Consider the following 23,306-nt stretch of genomic DNA (forward strand, 5'->3'; position numbering starts at 1 on the left):
TTTTGCCTTCAGCATCCTGCATCTTTTCTTGTGCAGTGCCCAACATGCAGAAAATTAGGATATAACGTTTCTCTCTCTTGCTTGTTTTGTACGTAAACAGGTGAAGATGCATACTACCATTCAGAGATATATTATTCTTTAACGAAATGGTCAGGAAATAAAACTGTTTCCGTTTAAGTTATTCATAATCAGTGTTTTCTGCTAAACAATCACTCACCTACCGTTTAGCCTGGTGAAACAGCCATTTAAACAGGATAAACAGTTGATTAAACAGAAACGACGTACCACCGTTTAGCATTTAATGGTGTTTAAACGAGCTAAACAACTATTTAGGGCCAGTTTGGTAGAGCTCCCTTCCTAGTTCTTAAGCTTTACTTCTTGATTCTCTGATGGAGTGATTCTTGTGGGAAGCAGGCTGGAGAGCAGGTGAGAAGTGATTCTAGTGGTGAACTGGTGATTGAACGGGGAGCTTTGGAGAGCATTTTTTATCTCCCAGTTTGTAGTGTAAATGGAGAATTGATTCTCGTGAGCTTCCCACCAGAATCCAGTTGCATTTTAACTGTTTGGTAGGACTCCACAAAATCTGCTATATTGTTTTTGTTTAACGAACCAGCATATTTCCTTTGGTCATGACATGGGAAAAATGTCATATATGTCTAAAATAGTGAAAGTAAACTGCAATTGAAGTTTGAATTTCATCAGCAAATGGGAGAGGTGGTCCCATCTCATGTTAGTACGAGGAAATAACTTGATGCTTGAAGGTAAAATGTGTACAGGCCCCAAAGTAAGATGGGAAAAGATGATAGATAGTTTAACAGCTATGGATGACAAGTTTATTTAGTTTCATTTCAATAATATTGATTTAGTTAGGTTACAAATAAGCCCTTGCAGAACTGGAACTCTTTGGTTAAGTTGTGATATTCACTCTTGTGTATTCCTTTTACTTGTTGCTTTTTTTAGCTAAATGCCTCAGTACATGTTACAAGAATCTTGTAAAGTTTTAAGCCAGATCATCCTTGGAAATGCAGATCTGCCTTTTTTGTGATTGCATATTGTTGTCCTTTGCAATTGCAGTATTGAATATTGTTCATTTAAATTGATGTGCAGAAAAGCAATGTCAGATTAGCTGTCTACAGATCCTTGTGCTTTGTAGTTTGTATAAGAGCAAAATATTTTGGAACTTGGAAGGGATATACTACTTTTGTATTAAGCAAATGAACCTGTACTATGCTGCCAGATCACTTTTGACAACTTATCTAAAAATAAATTGAGTATGTGCCTTTCTTTGTCAGTGTGCTTGCACATATTCTGATAATTATTTGACACCATACTTGCACATGGCTGTATTTGGTACTTCTCATATGGGAGGGTTAGGTTTTATATGGATTTTTGTCAAGAACAGATTTTAGAACCCACTGAATTTGAAGCTCATTGGATAGGAACCTTGGGTGAGCTGGCTTGTAAACTTTAGAAAATTGTTGCTTTCTAAATATGAAATGAAATTCGATGAGAGCAAAGCTGTCCAATGTAAACCCTAATAGTTATGGTGTATTTTGTGTTTTGTGGTAGCAGACTATCGAAGATGCCAAAATCCCTTTCCGTGCCACTTTTGAGGTCCGCAGCATATCTTCACTAAATGAATTTATAATGTCATTAATGGACTTACTGCCTTCACTTAAAAATATAGCAGTCCATAGCTGTTTCCTGAACAAAACTATTAGTTGGCTTTGGCACTGTCTCTTAACCTATGCATTAGGGCCAAGTACGCAAAAGACAATGTTTCTATCTACCCTATGCCTACTGTTTTCTTCCTTTGTAAGCAAAAATGAAGTTATCTGTAAGATCTGAAGGGATAACATTGTGAAGTACAAATCATCAAGCTTGCAATATTGTTGTAGCGCTGTGGACAAGCTTGTTATTTGTCCGCAGCAATTATGGCTTTTATTCGAGGGATGGTTTTCTTTACTTGGTTGTCCATTGGGTTATTGTGTTATAAATTCCATGGTGGCCATTTCTATATGAGGGTTGAGTACTGCATATTGCCCTTCGTATATTGCAATATTCACAGCATTGAATCAACAATGTCTGTGTGTTTGCTGTTCAAATTTAATTTTAATGTAGATTTTGCTGCACTGATTAACTTGAAATCGCAATTTTGGACTGTTTGTATTGTATGTGGCTCTATGCATTTACTGTTGCATTGTTGTCCATGCCATCAAATTTATCTTTGAGAGCCTTATCTTTTGAAAAAAAACTAAAGATGAACAATTTTGTAGAAAAGAAGATGATGCATTGATTTCTGGAACTCCTTGATATTTCCCTATTTTGTCATTTCTATTTTGTTGCGGGCTATTTTATCTTTCCTGTTGGGCTCATTTGCTATGCGGTAGAGATGTTGTCAACAGTTAAGACAAAAAATGTACCAAGGATTGGACTGCTTTGAGCAATACAACACAGATCCTCCAAATGGAAGTAGCCAAAGTTGTTTGTTTGTTTGCTATTGCTATTGATAGAACTTACAGCGCAAAACAAAACGACAATTGATTGGAGTTGTATGAATTGATTGTGACTTTTATGGCATATTTCTGCATTATCCTGACTTGTTAAAGTTCTACATTAGATACTTGGAATTTATGCAGCCTTCGTGCAAAACAATGTCTCAGTATATATGATTATGTAGTTACTGATCTTTGACAAGGGGCTTAAAATTAGATGTCTTAATGACTAGACCTACCTTGAGTTTCGCTGAAAGACCTGCCTTGATGATTTTTTGCAGCTTTGTTTCTGGATTTGCTGTATTTTAGCTTTGTTTCTAGATTTGCTGTATTCACAAAAAAATGGTGTAGTATCAAATGATTAAAACCTACCTTTATGTTATGTGATGGTTGATTGGGACACTTTTAAGAAATTTATGAGATCAAGATAAGCAAGATATCCAAGGTCATTTTTAATCATCAATAAATAGTTATGATTTTACAAGCCCACTCTTCATATCTTCATGTATATTCTCAAACCATCCTTTGCTCCCCTGCCAGGAATGAAAAGATGGATTGGTATTTATTATTTCTTTACTGTTCCTCTAGAGAATTGGATGAAAATGACGTGCACATTGGGACACTTTGTCATGCACCAGATAGCCCTTTGCACAGTCCATTAGCACACAATTCAAATACATGAATGGGATCCAATTGCTTGTCGATTAGGGAATCTTGAGGCGTTGTTGGAATTTGTGTTAGCACTTGGCAAAATATAATGGTGCAGGGTTGGGTTTGCGTGTGGTACTGGTTTACTCTGTCCAGTCCAACAATAACAGACATCACTAGTCCATTTGGTGCATGATGAGCGACGCATGGTGAATCTGGTTGGTCCCCGGAGCTGATATGGCTCACGATCAGGTTGGTTTGAGCCTTGAGTGAGGCACAGGTAGCCTGCTTCAAGTTCTGTTTCCCCCAAGTTGCCATTGCGGTCCTGAACTGAACCTCAGGTGCAGGCATGCAGAATTGTCCATCTGCAAAATCAGTGGCAGGGATCCTCGCAGCAGGAAGGGACACGAAAGAAATTATATATCTTGGCCATTTTCATGCCCAGCTGGCAATCGACAAGGTAATGAACGCAGCAGTTGGACAGAATGAATAAGGCTCACTGTATTCATTATGTTTTGATATACTCTGAGCAGACCTTAGATAATTTGGTCAAGTTTGATGTCATCTAAGGCCTAAGGGCACGGTGCTACTGCTCAACTCCACGTTTTTTTTAGGACTACTCCAAAAGCTCCACCATGGCACTGTGGAGTAGCTTCAGTGGAGTTGGAGTAGGAAAGGAGGTGTTTGGCTTGGAGATTAGCTCTAGGAATACGAGGTGTTTTGTGGGAATTGTCTATTTTGCTCTTACCTTATGCTTTTGCAAGTATGTTATTTTGATGCACCTAAGCTTTTTTTTGAGGAATTAGGAGGAGCCATATTGAGAATTAATTAAAAAGAAAACAGTACAAGGTTTAGAATTACAAAGAGAAAACACTCAGCACCGAGCCAAGGAAGCAGAAACCTAAGCATTTATGCATTTGTAAATGATAAGTGTCTCTTAAGATAGCATGAACTTTAGATTGTTTGAATCATTAGAATTATTTTTCCATAAGGAGTTCTTCTAAGATGCCATTGCTAACCCCAATTCCATAGGGAGATCAAACATGAGCTTGAACCTCAAATTTAGAGAAGTCAGCTGCATTTTCCCCTTTTCTTGGTCTACTCTCTTACACTACACCATTCCTCTAAATCTTTTGAGCCTAATTAGTTCATAATTGAACACTAATTGTCAAATAAAACGAAAATACTACAGTATTGTTAAACTTTAACAACCCCAACTAAACATCCCCTTAGTCACATCATCTCCACATACTGCATGCCCCTGTTCCAAAATTCCCTATGCCATTTAACAACATGCCGTGTTTCTTTCTACTCTTTATTCAGCCTTGCCAAACAGTAGAAGTAACTTTATATTCAGCTTTGCCAAACAGTAGAAGTAACTTTATGCTGACAAACTAGGTGCCATAGGAGCTGAAAAGGACCGCTTCTCCTGATTCACTTCTAGTAAAGAATCACTTTCTAAACAAAGTTTATTTTAGAGAAAAATAGAACACCACTTTCAGCCCATGAAAAACCACTTTACTAGGATAAATATAATTATTTTCCAGGGAGAATCAGAAGCAAGAGGCAAGAGGAGGTTTACCAAAAACCCTCGGACCCTCGAGCTCGCTGTCTTTCATGGTACAGTCGTACAGACAAGCTAAAAACACTCTGCAGCGACCAATGTCACTCCAAACGATCTTCCAAGTACGGTACGCCGTTGCAGTCGTAATCATGGCACCGGTCCTGGACGAGTGTTTACTCGGTACAGGTTCCTGTCCAATCAACAGGTTAACATGCCTGCCTCTGCCTGGGAACATGCTTTTGTAATTGGATCTTGTCTTTGTGGAGTTGCAGCTTCATGTGTTGATGGTGGATGTGTACGTACATCGGTATCAATATGGGCATCACGGGTTGCCGTTGCGGCATCATAACTGGGGAATGTACCGGATTTGAGGTAGAGGGGCGGAACGTGACCTCTCCGACGGTCGTTGTTGGAGGTTGATCAATTCCATCATAAATTCCGCCTACAATGGTGTACGTGTTTGCTGGTTGGTTTTTCATTGGAGTTAAAACTATGAACTGGACTAAAAATTACTAGGGTGTTCGCATCTGACTATCAAACACATCCTTTTTACCTTGTGTCAAGTGGAACATGCTTCTTCGCTGTTGCAGCTGAAGAGGAGTTAAAAATGTGGTAGTGTTATTGTTAAGTCATATTAAGTTGGTTTGACTTACCTTTAATAAAAATGAAGCCAGATATATCTTTCCATTATCTTTTATAAAAGATTTCCCTCATATATACACCAGACTTTTTAACGAAAAAGGCTGACGAGATATTAATCCTAGTGAAGTTTGACTACGTGTTATTTGGCTCCTCCCATGGCCATCGTCGTCTCTTCTGGCAGGATGCAAGCAGGCTAGCTCCGATACCTCGCCTCAGCTCCCATGGCCATCACATCACCATTACGAAATTAGCCTCTGGCCATGTCTTTTTGAACTTGGTAGCAAGGTGTACTATAATTTTGTTAAGTGTTCATGTATTGTAAGGCCATAGGTTAGTCGCAGTCATAGTTACTTACATATGTATTATTATGGGCTATAGTGCACCAAACTTTTTAAGCCATCTGTCTTACATACCACATAGTTATTTTGATAGCAAACTTTATGCCCGATTTGCTAGCCAAACTTTTTTTTACTGTCACATTTTGTCTAACTTTAGTTGCGACAAAATTAGGTATCAACCAAATCTATCGTAAATCCCATTTAGGATCGTAGTCCTAACCAGCATAGATAAAACCATAATCTTAGTCGAAGCCTGCCTTAACATATCAGAAGTTACTAGAGCTCGACTGAATTAGGTAGAGCTACAAAAAGAGAGAAAAGTAAAGTATGAAGCCATCTAAACACAAACGTATATGCTCTGTATCCTTGCTCAATTAAGCAACCTCGCTCAGTTAAGCAATGCAGTGTCAAGCGAAGCAACTAAGGACATTTTTGGTTTCCTCACCATGTTGCCTCGCTTAGCAAGGCTAGCAGAGGTGAATTGAATTGGCTCGCTCAAGCGAGCAAGAAGAAACCTTAAAAGCATGATGAATAACGAGGCAATGATAAACGAACTTGTTTTTAGCAGAGGTGAATTGAATTAAGCCTTGTTTAGTTCCAAAATTTTTTAAGAGTCCCTACTAAATTGAATCTTTAAATGCATGCATAAAACATTAAATATAGATAAAAAAATAATTAATTACATTAAATTTAATTACTCCATAGTTAGATAATACTAAATCAAATAAAAATATTACAAGAACTAACCTAAAAAATTTCGTGAACTAACAAGGCCTAAAATCGGTGAATTTTGCTCGGCCAGGCAATGGCTAGTTCTAGGCTTCCAGCATTGAAAATAATCATGGATTCTCGCGAGGCATTTCGTGTTTTTTTTTTTGTTTCGTTCTCGCGGTCGGGAAAGACGTATATTCGAGCTTATAAGGCCTTGTTCAGTTTGCAAAAAAAAATTAGATTTCGACACTGTAGCATTTTAGTTTTTATTTGACAAACATTGTCCAATTATGAAGTAGACTTAAAGATTTGTCTCGGGATTTATAGATGAACTGTGCAATTAGTTTTTATTTTTATATATATTTATTGCACAATACATGTATCGCAAGATTCGATGTGATAGAGAATCTTAGAAATTTTTGAGAACTAAGCAAGGCCTGAGTTGTCCCAAACACGCACCTAATCAGCTGTGAAGCAGGTCGTGTGACCGAAAAGGATTTGACTCTCTGGTGAGCAGAGGTGTGCGACTGTTGCCACTGGATCTCGCACTGCACCCCTGTGCCGTGGGGCCGGCTTTGTTTGCGCTACAGGTGCCAGCTCGCTCGCTCGCTCGCTCACAGTTCGCACGCAGCTCGGCAGCTCCGCTAGGGGACAAGGAGAGGCCGTTCTTCGCCGGCCAATGAGATGAGATGGAGCAGGAGAGCAAAAGAATTTCTAGAGAGAGAGAGAGAGAGAGAGGAGAGAGAAAGGCCGGCCTGTCTCTCCCGTCTCTCTTCCTCCCTGTCCCCTGCTTTGCTCATTTGGCATTTGCGCTGCTCTCCAAACATCAACTAATTTTGCCGCCCCGTCACCAATCCGCTTCCCAGCGCAGTCTTCTCCCCCCACCCATCATCCCCGCATCTCTTTAAAACGGCCACCTCCAGAGGCCACCATAGTTGGCCACCCACCTCTCCCTCTTCCTCCTCCTCCTCCTCCGTCTCTCTCTCTCTCTCTCTCTCCTCTCTACGCACGCGCAATATAATGGCGAAGCCTCGCAAGAACAGCGCCGCCGCCAACAACAACAACAGCAGCAGCAACGGCGCCGGCGACCTGACGCCGCGCGCGAAGCCGAAGCGCACGCGGAAGAGCGTGCCCCGGGAGTCCCCCACGCAGCGCAGCTCCGTCTACCGCGGCGTCACACGGTTTGTATTGTATAGTATAGCCATGGCCAGCCATACACAGCAGCTAGCTGCCGAAACGAGCGAGTCGTCGGTCACTGATCAGAGCTCGCTCGGTCGGCCGGCCTGCTCCCTGCTGCTTCTCGTTAATTGATTATTCTCCGGCGAACTGGAATTGAATCGCTGGCGTGCAGGCACCGGTGGACGGGGAGGTTCGAGGCTCACCTGTGGGACAAGAACAGCTGGAACGAGTCCCAGAACAAGAAGGGCAAGCAAGGTCAGTAGCTAATCTTCTGCCTCCCCTTCTCTCTGCTCGACGGGTCCCCGGGCAGAGGATCACGATGCTCTGTCCGATCCTACTTGCAAGCTGCTAAGAAGGCATAATAGTTAAAAAGCTGAGGTGTATAGATAGTAGTAGCTTGTACTAGTAATACAGTGGTTTTAGCTGACCCTTGTCAGTAAGAACCTTAGTTAATTACCCTCCGTAGCTACTGTTTTATTATACTAGTAACAAGTGATTGTGATTCAGAAGAGGATCGATATGATGCTGACCATCTTGTTCTTGCTGCTCTGTGTTTTTTTTGTTGTTGGTGCATGCAGTTTACCTCGGTGAGTGAGGCTCTCGAGTCACGGCCTTGGCATGACATGCATGAGAAGAGAGGAGGAGGAGGAGCTCCCACTCTTTTCTCACTCTCAGAAAATAAAAATAAAAATAAAGATTCGCTGGTACAAGTATATGTATCAATGGCATGGCGTGTTGGCGTGTCGCTCATCCTCCTCGTCTGGCATCTATGTCCATGCAGGCGCGTACGACGACGAGGAGGCAGCGGCGCGGGCGTATGACTTGGCGGCATTGAAGTACTGGGGCCCCGACACCATCCTCAACTTCCCGGTACCGCCAATATTCACTCCTCCATTCACTCATTTCTGCCCCCACATGCACACACGGTTACTTTTATTTCCTGCTGAAAATTTTCAATTCGGTCATGGCGTCCGTCTAGAATATGAATATCAGTCAACCTTCGCGTTGTGTTTGTTTCTGCAAACTCATAGAATTTGGCAGCTCTGCAGAGTTCAGAGAGATTCAGAGTTTACAGTACAGATTCTTTTTGCAGCTCCAGAGTCAAACTCATGTGTAGGAGTATCCTTTTTTTCTCTTTTCTTTTTGCACTCCACAGTCCACGCACATGTTGCACCTGCATGAGGGAGTTTATTTTTTTTTCCTTTCAGGCTTACTTAATTTTTAAATACTTATTATGTTGCAGGCGTCTGCATATGAAGGAGAGATGAAAGGAATGGAGGGCCAGTCCAGGGAAGAGTATATTGGATCCTTGAGGAGGTAACCTCCTCTTTAGTTTCACAAAAAAAATGAGTGGCCATTTTTCTATTAAATGAAATACTATAATTCCATGGAAATTTTTGAACAAGACCGAATCACACCCATGCTTAACCAAATAATCAGGTCCATGAAATTTATCCACAGGAAAAGCAGTGGGTTCTCCAGAGGTGTCTCCAAATACCGAGGTGTCGCGAGGTATAGCGTCCATGCCTTTCAACATCTTTCGTTAAGAAGAGACCTCAACTATGTGGTCACACTGGATAAAGTAATTAGTATGCCTTCCATCAGTGAATAAATCAATTTTTAAAGTTATTCTAAGTCAAATCTTTTTAATTTAACTGAATTTTTAGAAAAAAGAACACTAAGATTTATTATACAAATTAATATCATTAGATATACTATATTAAATATTTTCACAATTTATTTATTTGATGTCATAAATATTATTGTCTTTTCTGTAAATTTAGTCTAACTTAAAAAAAATTCTTAAAACAATTCTAGAAATTGACATGAACTCTTACTTACTGTATGTCAATCTTTTCCACTCCAGACATCACCACAACGGGAGATGGGAGGCGAGGATCGGTCGTGTTTTCGGAAACAAGTATCTCTACCTCGGGACTTACGGTAAATTTCGTTTCTTGTAAAATACTACATATAGTAAGGCCGTGTTTAGTTCCTTGTCGGAAAAATTTCACGATAATGTAGTATTTTCGTTTGTTTGTGGTAATTATTTTTCAATTATGGATTAACTAGGCTTAAAAGATTTATCTCGTAAATTTCAACCAAACTGTGAAATTAGTTTTTATTTTCATCTATATTTAATATTTCATACGTGCGTCTAAATATTCGATGTGACAGAAAATCTTAAAAAATTTTGGCTTTTTGGGTGGAACTAAACAAGGCCTAATTTCTCTTCGGCCTTGTTTAGTTCACCCCGAAATTCAAAAACTTTTTAAGATTTTCCGTCACATCAAATTTTGTGGCACATGCATGAAACACTAAATATAGACGAAAATAAAAACTAATTGCACAGTTTGTCTGTAATTTACGAGACGAATCTTTTGAGTCTAGTTAGTTTATAGTTGGACAATAATTTATAAATACAAATAAAAGTGCTACAGTATCAAAATCTAAAATCTTTTCGCAAGCATCCCCAACCGTTTTGCATAATTGGTTTGGCAAATGAGGGAGTTTGCCAAGTCTCAAAAAAAATATGGCAAAGGTGAAAAGAGACAATCTCCAATGGTTTGGCATTAATCACTTCGCGCCAATTTCCCAATACCAAGTGTGAACAGGTTTGGCATATATGTCAATCCTTCCTCTCTTTTTGCCAAGTTAACAAAATTGCAAAGTCTAAATGCCAAACCGTTGGATAAGTGTTTTTAAGACTTTTTTGCAAATACATGAATGCAAAGCTTATTTACAGCAATTTTTGCTACAAATCATGCCTCGGTACGTGGAGTATATGTCCGAAAGCCAAATCTGAGTAGTGAAGTGCATGCAAGTCGTTGCCGTGCAGGCCACACTCGTACAGTATGAGTGGCCCCTAATGATGACGAATGTGTGTCCTCACATCGACCGGGTACGAATTGATGATTGACCACATATTTCAGTTTTGGTTTAGTTCCCAAAAAATTTATAAAATTTTTCAGATTTTTTGTCACATTTTACAGCATATGCATGAAATATTAAGGGCCTGTTTAGATTGGGGATGAAAATTTTTTGGGTGTCACATCGAATGTGTCGGAAGGATGTCGGGAGAGGTTTTAGAAACTAATAAAAAAACAAATTACATAACTCGTCAGGAAACTGCAAGACAAATTTATTAAGCATAATTAATCTGTCATTAGCATATGTGGGTTACTGTAGCACTTACGGCTAATCATGGAGTAACTAGGCTTAAAAGATTCGTATCGCGATTCTCAACTAAACTGTGTAATTAGTTTATTTTTTTATCTATATTTAATGTTCCATGTATGTGTCCAAAGATTCGATGGGATGGATGAAAAATTTAGGAGGGAAACTAAACAGGGCCTAAATATAGTTAAATAAATAAATAATTACACAGTTTACCTATAATTTACGAGACAAATCTTTTGAGATTAGTTAGTTCATGATTGAACAGTATTTGTCAAATACAAACGAAAGTGCTACAGTATTCATTTTGTTGTAAAATAATTTTGAACTAAACAAGGCCTCATTTCCCAACAAATTCTTGCATCCACTGGATGTAATGGCTCACTTAGCCGCCATTTACTGTTAGTTACCTTGTCCCGGCGATTTAAATATGAAATACTAGTACTAGTACGGTGTAGTACTACTACACTAATAACTAGTTAGTCTCCATGATCACGAAGCTTGGGAATGGTCAAGATGGATGGAAGCAGTTAGGGCGAGCGGCGGTGGCTGATGCAGCAGGAGGCGAGGCCATTTGGGTCACTGGCAGGCAGCTACCACTTGAATTCTGGTTAGTTGGATGATGGAGTGACCTCAGTGACAGTGAGGTCAGGTCGACCCGGCCAGGGCCAGCAGCCGCACCAACTTCCAACGGTCCCCCATTGCCCTGCACCTGTCGGAGCCTACATCCATTACTACGGGGGATTAGCGCAATTAATACTCATAATCAATTAGGAGATGATGGAGTGGACACGATGGGACTGTCGCTGGCACACCACACGAATGCAGTTGCACGGCGCCGAATCCTTTACAGAAACCCTCGAACACGTCGTGTTCAGGGTACTCACCTCTTGGTTGGAAGGAGGCAATTTTATACTAGCAAATTTACCAGAATTTCATTAAGATTGTTCAGCCCCGATGAAAAATTCTACGCAAAAATGTTCAAATCCCTGTGAAAAAATCGCATCTTTTGGTGCTGATCAGCTGTTTGTGTCCGTGGACCCTTTTTGTTGTGCACGACGGCAGCGACGCAGGAGGAGGCGGCGATGGCGTACGACATGGCGGCGATCGAGTACCGTGGCCTGAACGCCGTCACAAACTTCGACCTCAGCCGCTACATCAAGTGGCTCCGCCCGGGCGCCGGCGGGATGGCAGCCGCGGCGGCGGCGGCGCAGAACCCGCACCCGATGCTGGGCGGCCTGGCGCAGCAGCTGCTGCTGCCGCCGCCGGCGGACACCACCACCACCGACGGCGCCGGCGCCGCGGCGTTCCAGCACGACCACCACGGCGCCGAGGCGTTCCCGCTGCCGCCCAGGACGTCGCTGGGCCACACGCCCACGACGTCGGCGCTCAGCCTGCTGCTGCAGTCGCCCAAGTTCAAGGAGATGATCCAGCGGACCGAGAGCGGCACCACCACCACTACCACCACGACATCGTCGTTGTCCTCGTCGCCGCCGCCCACGCCGTCCCCGTCCCCGCCGCGGCGGTCGCCAGCGCCGACGCAGCCGCCGGTGCAGGCGGCGGCCAGGGACGCCTCGCCGCACCAGCGCGGCTTCCCCGAGGACGTACAGACATTCTTCGGCTGCGAGGACACCGCGGGCATCGACGTGGAAGCCCTCTTCTTTGGCGACCTCGCCGCGTACGCGACGCCGGCGTTCCACTTCGAGATGGACTTGTAGTAGCTCATCATCACACGTTAATCACTTTTTATTTATTTATTTGTCTGTTTTTTTTTGGGTCGATAGGAGAATGGGGCTCTCACAACATGAGAACCAACCAAGAAATGGTGAGTTGGTGACACACAAACAAGAAGAGTGAAGAGAGGCAGGCAGTAGAACAGACAGACGACGCCTAGTCTGTTTTGAGAGATTTATTATTTATTTACAGTGGTAGTGAGATTTACTGAACGGTTAAGATTGTATTTTTTTGTCACCTTGGTAACCTGAGGTAGAGCGTGTGTGTGTGTGAGAGAGAGAGAGAGAGAGAGCGCAAGGGATTGTTTCATTTGTTTCGTTCCTGAATCCTGACAAAGGAAAACAGCAACCATATACATAAAATATATTCATAAACATACCTGACAATTTCTTTTTCTCCTGAATGCAGCATGTTCTCATCTCATATATGAAAATCTGTAATGTTGCATTGTTGGTTCACATGGATGGTCCATTGGTCCTAACCCCCGACTCCTGTCTCCTGGGCAATCCTGTCTCTGAAACCCTGCCTCAGCATTCGATCTCTGAAGATTTGCAGCCACTCAGTACAGCGTATAATACTACAGAGCAACCACAAGTAGTCCTACGCTACTGCAAGCTGATCTGAGGGCGTCCTTTACACTGCCTGCTGGCTGGCACCGAGAGACATGTGGCTGGAAATGGAATACTCACAGCAACGTCACTGCTGCACTGGCCCGGTCCGGAGCACTTTTGGCCGGCGTCTTGCTGGCACATGCCGGTGTATGCCACCGTGGGGTAGCGGCAGCAGCAGCTGCTGCTCAGTGCAGTAGCCAACTAGCCACTCGTTCTTGACGATGACGACGATGCGTCGGCTGGCCGTCCGACGAGGGCGGTTAACGGCCGGCGGCACCGCCGGCGCCATCAGGCAGGCCGCAGGCCGGCAGCAGCCGTGCAATGCCGTGGTGAGGCGTGGTTTGGTTTTTTTGGCTGCTTCTTGTTCGTTGAAATTGAAACCGACGTGTTGTGTCTGTGTGTGCTATCATGCAAATGCAACGGGACGCCGTGCGCTCACCGCTCACGGCCTGCCTTGGCGACGACGAGCGGTGGGCCACTGCCCAGGGAGATCTTTGTTACTACCGTCCTTTTGTCAGTAGCTGCTGTTACGGCGCACGCACCCGTTGGACAGCTGCTTTAAGGATTCATTGGCATTTTGCCTAAATTAAATAAAAGGATTCTTGGCTTTGTCTCTAAGTACACTCGTTGATTTGGCCATATTTGTCTTTGCCAATATCACGACGGCGGAGGATGCAAAGAAATGTTCATGCTATATATATATATATATATATTACGAATTACGTAGACACTCGCAACGCTATGCAACTACAGTGTTTACCTTGATATTTGAACTCCTTAATTTTATCGGGTTGCATTGAAAGGTTTAACACTACGTGACCACAGGACTCTTTTGATTTTTCATGTTGCGGTAGCTAAAAATATCTTAAAATATAATTTCAAAGATCATATCATGTCAGAAGATGCTAGTGTCTCCTTTGTGGTTCGTGAGCTCTAGTGAGATCCCTTCCCCTCACTTGAGATTTCAACCACCAGTGGCAAGAACAACTTTGAGTTGTGTTTCGTAGAACAATGGCTACATGTAGTTCATATATTTGGACCGGTTTGGAGGGGTTTATTTTGGCTCTAGCTTGAGCACTATAACAGTATTTTAGCGGTACTGTAGTGGAGTCCGGAGATGGCTCCTCTTGGCAGCTTATTTTTAGGCAGCGCTAGAGTCATTTTCTATGCGCTACATTGATCTACGGTGCCAAACAATGCTCTCCAAACTTCTGAGAGCTGAGCCGAGCCCCTCGAAGTTGGACCAAACAGGACCTTAGTAGTGACATTCTTTTATCTATGTACTCCATCAGTCTAAAAAAGAAGATAATCCTAAGTTTAAGACTAACAAAACTTTTTTGAGATTGGCGTATTTTGTAGGTAAAATATTAATATTTATATCTCTAATCTCTATTCAATATAAAAGTACTTTTTTCGTATAGAGATGGTTAAAGTTGAAACTGTTTAACATCACAGAAAGTAAGAATTACATTTTTTATGACGGTACTTAAAAGAAAATCTTAGATCTGCCAGTTGTCTTACAGCAACTCCACTGAACCCACAAATTATCCTCATATCCCTCGGATGACACTATGAGAGCTTCTCATTCAAATTCTAGCCCTCATTTTTCACCAACCGAGCTCACATTCTAGCCCTCTTATGTATATGCCACTCACCTATATTTTATTTAAATATTATAACTACCAAAATTACCATTTTACTTATAATTGGTGTTATTTTTAAACTGATACTTTTAGAACAGCTTTACTTTCTAATGACTAGTTTTAACGGCCGTATATACAAAACCAACAAATGAGGCAGTAAGTAGGAGCATGGCCGTAGCATAGACAGGATCAACGCGACGGGGTACAAAGATGACCCTAGGCCTCTTCGGAGGGTGACGACTCGCGATCTCAAGCGTCCGATTTGAGCTATTTTAGAGTGGTCATCAAATCATGAGGAGACCGGTTAGAGTGGTCTTTTTTGTGTTTTGTTCCTAAAAAAATGGTACAAACCTTCCTACACTGGTTGGAATTGCTGACATGGTTTGATTTGTCAATTTATGCTTGTTGATTTGTTAATTTGTGCTTTTCTTGTCAGTTTTAGATTCGCGCTTCAATTTGGCACTAGTCTTCGCTACTGTGAGGTCAGCCTTATTAGAACATCAGTTTAAGTTGTGGATTTGTATCCTTTTTTTTGTCGGTTATATTTGTGCCTCGATCACCAGTCTTCGCTACCATGGACAACGGTGATGTGCCGTCGTGTGACCTATAAGGTCGTATCCTGTACTCCTTCCCTCTTTTTTTTTATGTTCTAGGATTTATTAGTGGAGAAGAGAAATAACTCAGTGCCCCCACATTGTTATAGAAGATTTTCTTAAAACAGGGATGTCACAATTTGGCTCGAGCTCAAAACTGAATGAAGATGATTGCAGATCAGATAAGAAAGAATTTTTATTTTGAAGTGGGTGACAAAGTACTGTTCAAGCAAAGACTGGTATTATTGTTTTGCTCTTAATAGTTGGAAAGAGTCTTACATGTAGCTGTTTTGTTCCTTTTCTGTTGGGCGTGCTGCCTTCTCTTCCTGTACTCTTAAGGCACTCACAATGTAGACTCTATCAGAGCACTCCCAATGCAGAAACCATTGTGGTTTCTATAGATATTAATTGCAGTACCACCTAAGCATTTTGCTGATGTGGCAAGAGAGTTATTGAAGAGAGAGAACAAAATTAATAGAAACTGGGTCTAAGTTAGAAACCATGTCTACACAAAAGACATAAAGTGATATGATTGGCTAACAATAGAGAGAGAATGAATATGATTGGATAAAAAAATATTCTATAGAAACTATTTATTGGGACCATAATTTCTATACATAGTGTCTATAAAAAATAATAGGTATAGAAACTACATATAGTTTCTAGCATTGGGAGTGCCTTCATAGAGTCTAAAGTTATTTATTACCTTAAACAATGTGGACTTAGAGTCTAAATAAGACTTGGAGTCTTATTTTTTCTACCTATTTCTTCAATAAATATGCTACCACATTAGCAAAATACCATAAATAATATGTAATTAATTGTCTTAAACTCTGTGATAGAGTCTTTGCATTGTGAGTGCCCTTAGGCAATTGCCTTTTGTAACTATTCTTTCATTTAATATAAAAAAGAGGTGGGGAGCTCCCCCACCGTTTCATAAAAAAAAGTATTGTTCAAGCTCTAGCCTTACACACAATCATCAGTCGCCAACAGACCTTTCCTCAACCTTGCTAAGAAATACTTTGGACCTTACAAAGTCCTGGAAAGGATTGGTTCTGTTGCATACAAGCTGGAATTGCACGAGCGAGCTCTAATTCACAATGTTTTTCACATCTCTCAACTAAAACCTTTCCTTGCTAGTGTATGATTCACTACCAGTCACCACTGATTTGGAGGCAACTAACACAACATCGTTGGCTATTCTGGATCGCCATCTGGTCAAGAAAGGTAACATAGCAGTCCCAAGTCAATGTAACCTGGACTGGATTTCCTCCACCGAAAACAACATGGGAAGATTACAATGTCCTCAAACAACGTTTCTCGGCGGCTCGAGCTTGGGGACAAGTTGCAACTCAAGGGGGGAGGTGTCGCGCTTGGAGACACGCTGTGAAGGAGAAGACCTACGGATCATTTACAGTACGTTTCTATGTAATTGGACTTTTGTCTTGTGGACCCGTGAGGTCAGCGTCTGCCTGTGCTAAGTTCGGCAACAACTGTGATATCAGTAAGTTGCGTCGCCAAGGCAGAGGGCTTGCCCTGCCGGAGTCCTCGTTCGTAGCATCTTCTCGTGCTCACGTCGATCAGTCGATGGCAACCTCGCCGACGGACGGCCAAGGGTGCGACATGCCGCGTCGGGCTGTGTCCGCCTGCGTGGAGACACCGAGGGGTCGCGCCGGACCACGCCACGCGCCGCCGCCGCCGGCTTCAGCAGAGACGGCAGCGCCTTGTCTCACCGCGTTTCCAGGAGAGATTCACGGAAGATGCGGCTATTTGTTCGGCCTTGTTTAGTTCCAAAAAATTTTGCAAATTTTTTCAGATTTCCCGTCACATCAAATCTTTAGACGCATGCATGGAGTATTAAATGTAGATGAAAATAAAAACTAATTGCACAGTTTGGTCAGAATTGACGAGACGAATCTTTTGAGCCTAGTTAGTTTAAGATTAGACAATATTTGTCAAATATAAACGAAAATGGTACTGTTCATATTTTGCAAAATTTTTGGGAACTAAATCAGAGAGGAGCTGTGGGTGAATTGAATCCCTGCCAAGTGCCAACCGGCCCCTAAAAAAGTGGCCTGGGCCTGCCTCAGCCTCACGCAGCTCGGTCCAGCCCAACCGAGTCCAAACGTCTAATAATGGGCGCGAACCAGTCCAAACCCTAAACCCCCGCCCCTTCGCCTCTCCTCTCCTACCGTCCGCGCCGAACACTTCGCCGTAACCGCCGAAACTGACACAACCCCTACCCACCTCGCTTCCTTCCCCTTCTTGCTCGCCGCCCCCTTTGGGTTGGACTGAGGTGGGATTCTATCTATTAGGAGTTGGATTCTTCCATCTCTTCTTTTGCTGGTGAGCTAAGCCATTTTTTTTATTTTTGTTTTTGTTTTTGCCCCTTTCTCTTCTCGTCCAGCGATTCTGCGAGCCTTCAAATTTAATCTGTTCCCTTTCGGATTGGCTCTTCATTTCGTGTCTCTCGGATTGGCGCTTCATGTCCTGTCCGGTTTATTTTTAGATTTGCTTTGCAGAGAATCAATCAATCCAGGTTCCGATTTGGTGGCTGAAGCTCTGTTTCTCCATGGCGCTTCGTTTCGAGGTGAGTCGATGCTTCTGTTTGTGTGTTTTGTTTTGAGTGCGTGTTCGATTAGCTTAGATGAGATGAGAAGAAAACCTTTGCCGTTCCATTGTTGCGGCTTCCCCTAAGCTGCTTGGTGGAAGTTCGTCAGAGCTTTACGTTGCTAAAGCGGATAAGCTTTGTTGATAAGCCGTTGGGTGGAATATATGATTCTAATAGGAGCGGATAGTTATTCCTTATTCGTACTAGCTTCTGCTACTACAGATTCACAACTATAATGCTTTGTAATAGAAGATTGCATGATCCTTGACTTGTCCAAATTGTCGGAGTTGACCAATACTGTCCTAGGCTAGACACGTGTTATTCAGAAATCTTCTCTGGCTTTTCTTTTTAGAGAACCAGAATTTGTTTTTTTTCCTATTTATATAGTTGATGATTGGTGCACATACTACTGCACAATTGGAATAATTTATAGTTAGAATCTTTCAGTGTTTCTTCTTACACTTCAGTACTTTATTATCTCACCGAGGTGACGTCATAGTGGTCCATGTAAAAGGAAAAGGGTAACAGTAAAAAGTTAGAGAAGTGTGCCACATGTAAATGCCACATGGCACATGCTCTCAGAGTGGCACGGTACAGATGAGCTGGCGTCACTGCCGTCCCCCAACAATCTAGCTCTGAGCTAGCTGACGTTGGATTCTGCCTATGTGGAGGGGAGAGAGGGGCAGAGCCAAATGCTGTTTATGGGACCCACCATCTCTTCTCTCTTGTCTAGCTCACCATCTTCGGTGGATAAAATTCTGTGGGATGTTTGGTTGAACTAAGCCCTTCTAATTGAGAATACAATGTTAAAGTATTTCTATTTGTTTTGCAGATATTAGGAAGATTCAATCGCGCCCGTGCAGCTCGCTTAACTCTTCCCCACTTTACTTGTCAAACACCACTTTTTATGCCCGTTGGAACTCAAGGTTTGTTCCCCCTTTTTTATATGCAAGTTTGGTCTTCTATTTTTACTTGTACTATATGAATACACTGTTCACCAACTGTTTACCGTTATCGTTTAGGATAACAGTATATGCATATTTGTGATATATAAGAACTGAAATAAATAGTTTTGGTTTATGTACTTTTTGCTGCTAATTTCAACTTGAAGTTAGTCATCACATTTTGCATGCATGTCCCATGCTGTTCAACATGTAGTATCCCTGTCTTTAATGACTCTTATGTATTCTACTTGAAATAATAAAAGGCTTTGACCATGATTTAGTGTCCCAGATAATCAAGATTGTCTGTACTTCATTCTTTTTCCTGGAGCAGTTTGCAGCCTTTTCTCACTCTTCTCTTCTAGTCTATGAACTATCATAGCTGCCAAAGTGTTTTCCTTCTCATTCAGATAGTTTATTATGCTTAAGAGATTTTGGCTGTGCAGCCTGTTCTTCAGCTTTGTATAATTTTGTACACATTTCAGGCATCTCAGTGTTTTTTTCCTCTTTTCATTTAGGTACAATAAAAGGGCTGACCACTGACCAGTTAGAGGATATAGGTTGCCAGATCATACTTGGAAACACCTACCATCTTGAGCTACGTCCAGGGTCTCAACTTATTGATGACTTGGGTGGCCTGCACAAATTTATGAATTGGAAAAGGGCATTGCTGACTGACTCTGGTGGTTTCCAAATGGTTGCTCCAAATCTTTGGTTTCTTAACACAATTATTGTTGTGATAGACCATTTGAGCATCAGCATTCATCTTGCATATATAATATGATTATCTTTTTTTCTGAAGGTATTTTGTCCTTCTGAACTGTAGTTCTGCTGTTGTGTTTCTGACTTGTTTGGAAATTTTCTTTTAGGTTTCGTTGCTGCATTTGGCTGATATTACTGAGGAAGGAGTTACATTTCAGGTACATTCTTGTGGCCACTTGTGATGTTATGCTTTTTTTCTTTATTAAAGTCACTTTAAATTGTGTTTCTTAGTTCTCTAGTACGATCTGTGTTGACAAAATGCCATATTTGTTACCTAATATTCTATGGTAAAATATTTGTCTGGTTTTGGAAGTTGGGGGTGAGCGATGTCTTGTTTTGGAGTTCCAGAGGAGAGTGGGGGGCTTGCAAAATGAACTTCACTCTAGGATATTAAGAAATAATGTTTGCATATCGTTGGTAATACACATAGTTAGTTGATGCATGTCGAGATATAGAATTTGGTTTCTATGGCATCTTTTGTGGTTTTGCCTTATTTATGGAAGGGATTTGTTCATGCATTTACTTATATGATTCTTCATCTGGATAAATTTTATGCTGAAGTTAACTTTTTTTTTTCTCTTTGTACCTCTCTAATTTTACTGCTCTTTCACGCCCAATCGGTAGTCACCTGTTGATGGGAAGCCCATGCTCTTGACACCTGAGGAATCTATCCATATTCAGGTGCGACCTTTTCTAGGCAGCATTCAACTTATAGAATTAGGTTTCTTATCACAAAATTTTATTTATATATCTCGCCATTTCCACACTTTCATAATTATTGAAAATGAATGCAGAACAATATTGGAGCTGATATAATCATGGCACTTGATGATGTTGTAAAGACCACAATTACTGGCCCAAGGATAGAAGAAGCTATGTATCGTACCCTTCGTTGGATTGACAGGTGCATAGCTGGTAAGATCATTAATCTGGCTAACCAAACAGTTGAGTTATCTAGCAATGAAGTGAGGGTTAGTAGAACTTGAATCATTTCACTTATTGTCTTAATATGAGATAAATTTAATTATCTTACCAAAAGAACATTTGCAAAACATATAGTAATGTATTATCCAGTGCTATGCATGGTTTATTAAAGTGCGTGTGTGTTCCGTTCAATGCTCAAAATGTAGCTCACAAGAAACCTGATGTCCAGAACTTATTTGGGATTGTGCAAGGAGGATTGGATCCAGTTCTTAGGTGAGTTATCTAGCTTATTATATGTATTGCATTTATCCTTTTTTTTTCAGGTCATCAATTAGATTTAGAACTTACTGAGCAATACCTTTTCACTAATTCCAGAGATATCTGCGTGAGGGGCTTGGTTGAGCGGAATCTTCCTGGGTATGTCATGAACTAAATTTTCACAGCTGAGTTTGACGAACACAATTTATTCCCATGACATTTGCACCTAGTAACATATTTTCTTAGAATTATACTGGACTCACTACTTCTGATTTTGGCTTCCCTATTATTGCCAGTACCTATGACATACTTTCAGAAGCGCCCCTGTTTTAGATGTTTTATTTGTTTTATTTCCATCTATTATAGTGGCTCACATTTTTTATTTTTTTGTTGCTAGATATGCAATTGGTGGTCTTGCTGGTGGAGAAGACAAGGATTCATTTTGGCGTGTTGTTGCCCAATGCACCGCTGGATTGCCTGAAAATAAACCACGATATGTTATGGTATAATCAAGTTTGAATTGCTTATGGTCATATTCCTTGGTGTAGGCATCTCTTTGCAAATAGAGATACCAAGGCCCATGAATTAATGAGTTGGTAGGGGAAGCAATCATGTTAATTCAATTCTTTGGTTAACTCCACTATTATGCTAATATGCAGGGTGTTGGCTATCCGCTTGATATTGTAGTATGCAGTGCTTTGGGTGCAGACATGTATGACTGTGTTTATCCAACACGGACTGCTCGTTTTGGGACTGCACTTGTGCCAGAGGTATACCCCATTTGAGAAATATATTCGACTCGACCTTGATTGTGTGCCTGTTCAATCATATCACAGAGGAACAATTTTTTTTCTGCCATTTATATCCTTTTCTGTTCTGTGTCAGCTTTATACTATGGCCTCATTCTGAGCATCTACTATTTTCACACTGAGCTTCAGTACAATGTCAACTCTTATGTATTTTATCCTTAGGGTGTCCTGAAGTTGAAACAGAATGCAATGGCGACTGATGAACGGCCAATTGATCCTACCTGTTCTTGCATGGTAAGGCTTCAACTTCCCCGGGAACAAAGTGATCAAGTACTCTGACAATCTTCTTTGTTGGTGTTCTATGACATGATCATCTTGCCAGGTCTGCAAAAAATATACACGTGCCTACTTACATTGCCTGGTCACAAAAGATGCTATGGGCTCTCAACTGCTGTCATATCATAATTTATCATTTATGATGCGGGTATGCTAATTCTTGTTTTTGCTATGTTATTATTCCATTTCTGAACTTTTTTGTCTTATAAGCACTGCCCCTGATTGTTTACCTATTCAATTTCAGTTAAGTAGAGACCTCCACATGTCTATTCTTGAAGGACGATTTCCACAGTATGTTCTTATCAAAACCAAATTTGTCTGAACTGCTATTGAAAATTTGCATGGGGAAATAACATGATTTTTGTGCCATCCTGTAGATTCGTGCGAGGATTCTTGAGGGCGCAGGTTTGTGCTGCTTTTCTTGTCGTATCATACACATTCTGTCAGTCATGTTCTTAGAGAAACAGACACGAATTTTGCGTGAGGTTTAATGTTTGAATTGAAAAAAATAGCCCAGATTACTAGCTGAAACTATAGAAACTTGACATGTCTTATTATGATATTTCATATGTGACGTGATGTCGCTTGAACGATGCTATGCAGTTCCCAAAGGGGGACATTCCGCAGTGGGTTCGTAACGCGATGGAGGTCGCTGGCATCGACATATCCGAGTGCTGTGCTTCCACCAAATGTCTGACACCAAGCGTCCAGGGGCCACCTCTAACTGTTCCGGTTGACGCAAATGGAGCTGTGCCGAATTAAGGCGCGTCGGCTAGACAAAAGACAGACGACAGGTTTTGACAAAGAAGTTTTTTTGGTTCCCTGTCATACATGTAGGGTCTCACGCTCACCGATTCAGCATAGGATTTTCCAATAGTATGCTGAAGCTTACCGACAGGTTTTGTTAGTGTTTCAGTTGTGTTGTGTGTGTTTAGAAAAAGCAGGGGTATGCAGGATGCTATGCTTCTGTGGTCTTAGATTACGCGCCGTCCCAATGACTGGATGGATGCTGTCAAAGTTTTTTTTGCTAGTGGTACGGTCAGATCAAAGGAAGGTGTGCCCAACTCTGAAAAACTGTTATAACAGAAGGAATGTTAGTTTTCATGCAAACTTTTGATCTGTGCGTTGAAGTATGCGTCAATGAAAATTTGTTACCGGCAACGCTGTCCCGCAGCACGAGCGTGAGGACTACGCGCTCACTGGGAGCAGGGCAGGCACACGCAGTGCCAGTGCATGCCGTGTAACGAGACCCGGCCACTTTGCCTGGCCATGACCTGAACCTGACTGGGTCTGCAGCAGGCAGCAGCTGGTCCGGTCCAGTCCACATGTGTGCCGGTGGTCCACGTGAATTTTGCCTCATCGGAGAAAAGTGGTGGTCCGGTCCGCTGGT

At 41.7% G+C, this 23,306-nt stretch overlaps 2 protein-coding genes across 3 annotated transcripts; both read left to right on the forward strand.

Annotated features, from left to right (window-relative positions):
* Positions 7,118 to 12,891, forward strand: LOC8055995 (AP2-like ethylene-responsive transcription factor At1g16060). The gene is made up of 8 exons (XM_002460191.2): positions 7,118 to 7,579; positions 7,750 to 7,832; positions 8,156 to 8,164; positions 8,359 to 8,447; positions 8,821 to 8,894; positions 9,039 to 9,089; positions 9,445 to 9,521; positions 11,820 to 12,891. Exons 1-8 carry the CDS (start codon positions 7,419 to 7,421, stop codon positions 12,470 to 12,472), a joined length of 1,197 nt encoding a protein of 398 aa, XP_002460236.1. The 5' UTR covers positions 7,118 to 7,418; the 3' UTR covers positions 12,473 to 12,891.
* On the forward strand, positions 17,508 to 23,046 carry LOC8055996 (queuine tRNA-ribosyltransferase catalytic subunit 1). 2 transcript variants are annotated; one of them, XM_021452730.1, is made up of 16 exons: positions 17,508 to 17,681; positions 17,845 to 17,925; positions 18,779 to 18,872; positions 19,406 to 19,584; positions 19,757 to 19,807; positions 20,274 to 20,330; positions 20,444 to 20,564; positions 20,780 to 20,846; positions 20,949 to 20,990; positions 21,229 to 21,334; positions 21,491 to 21,601; positions 21,803 to 21,874; positions 21,963 to 22,064; positions 22,161 to 22,207; positions 22,294 to 22,321; positions 22,520 to 23,046. In XM_021452730.1, exons 2-16 carry the CDS (start codon positions 17,908 to 17,910, stop codon positions 22,676 to 22,678), a joined length of 1,254 nt encoding a protein of 417 aa, XP_021308405.1. In that variant the 5' UTR covers positions 17,508 to 17,681; positions 17,845 to 17,907; the 3' UTR covers positions 22,679 to 23,046. The 2 variants fall into 2 exon arrangements, with proteins under 2 accessions (XP_021308405.1, XP_002460237.1); XM_002460192.2 differs by having other exon boundaries at positions 17,858 to 17,925.

This window comes from Sorghum bicolor, chromosome 2 (assembly GCF_000003195.3).
Source record: "Sorghum bicolor cultivar BTx623 chromosome 2, Sorghum_bicolor_NCBIv3, whole genome shotgun sequence".
Classification (NCBI taxonomy): domain Eukaryota; kingdom Viridiplantae; phylum Streptophyta; class Magnoliopsida; order Poales; family Poaceae; genus Sorghum; species Sorghum bicolor.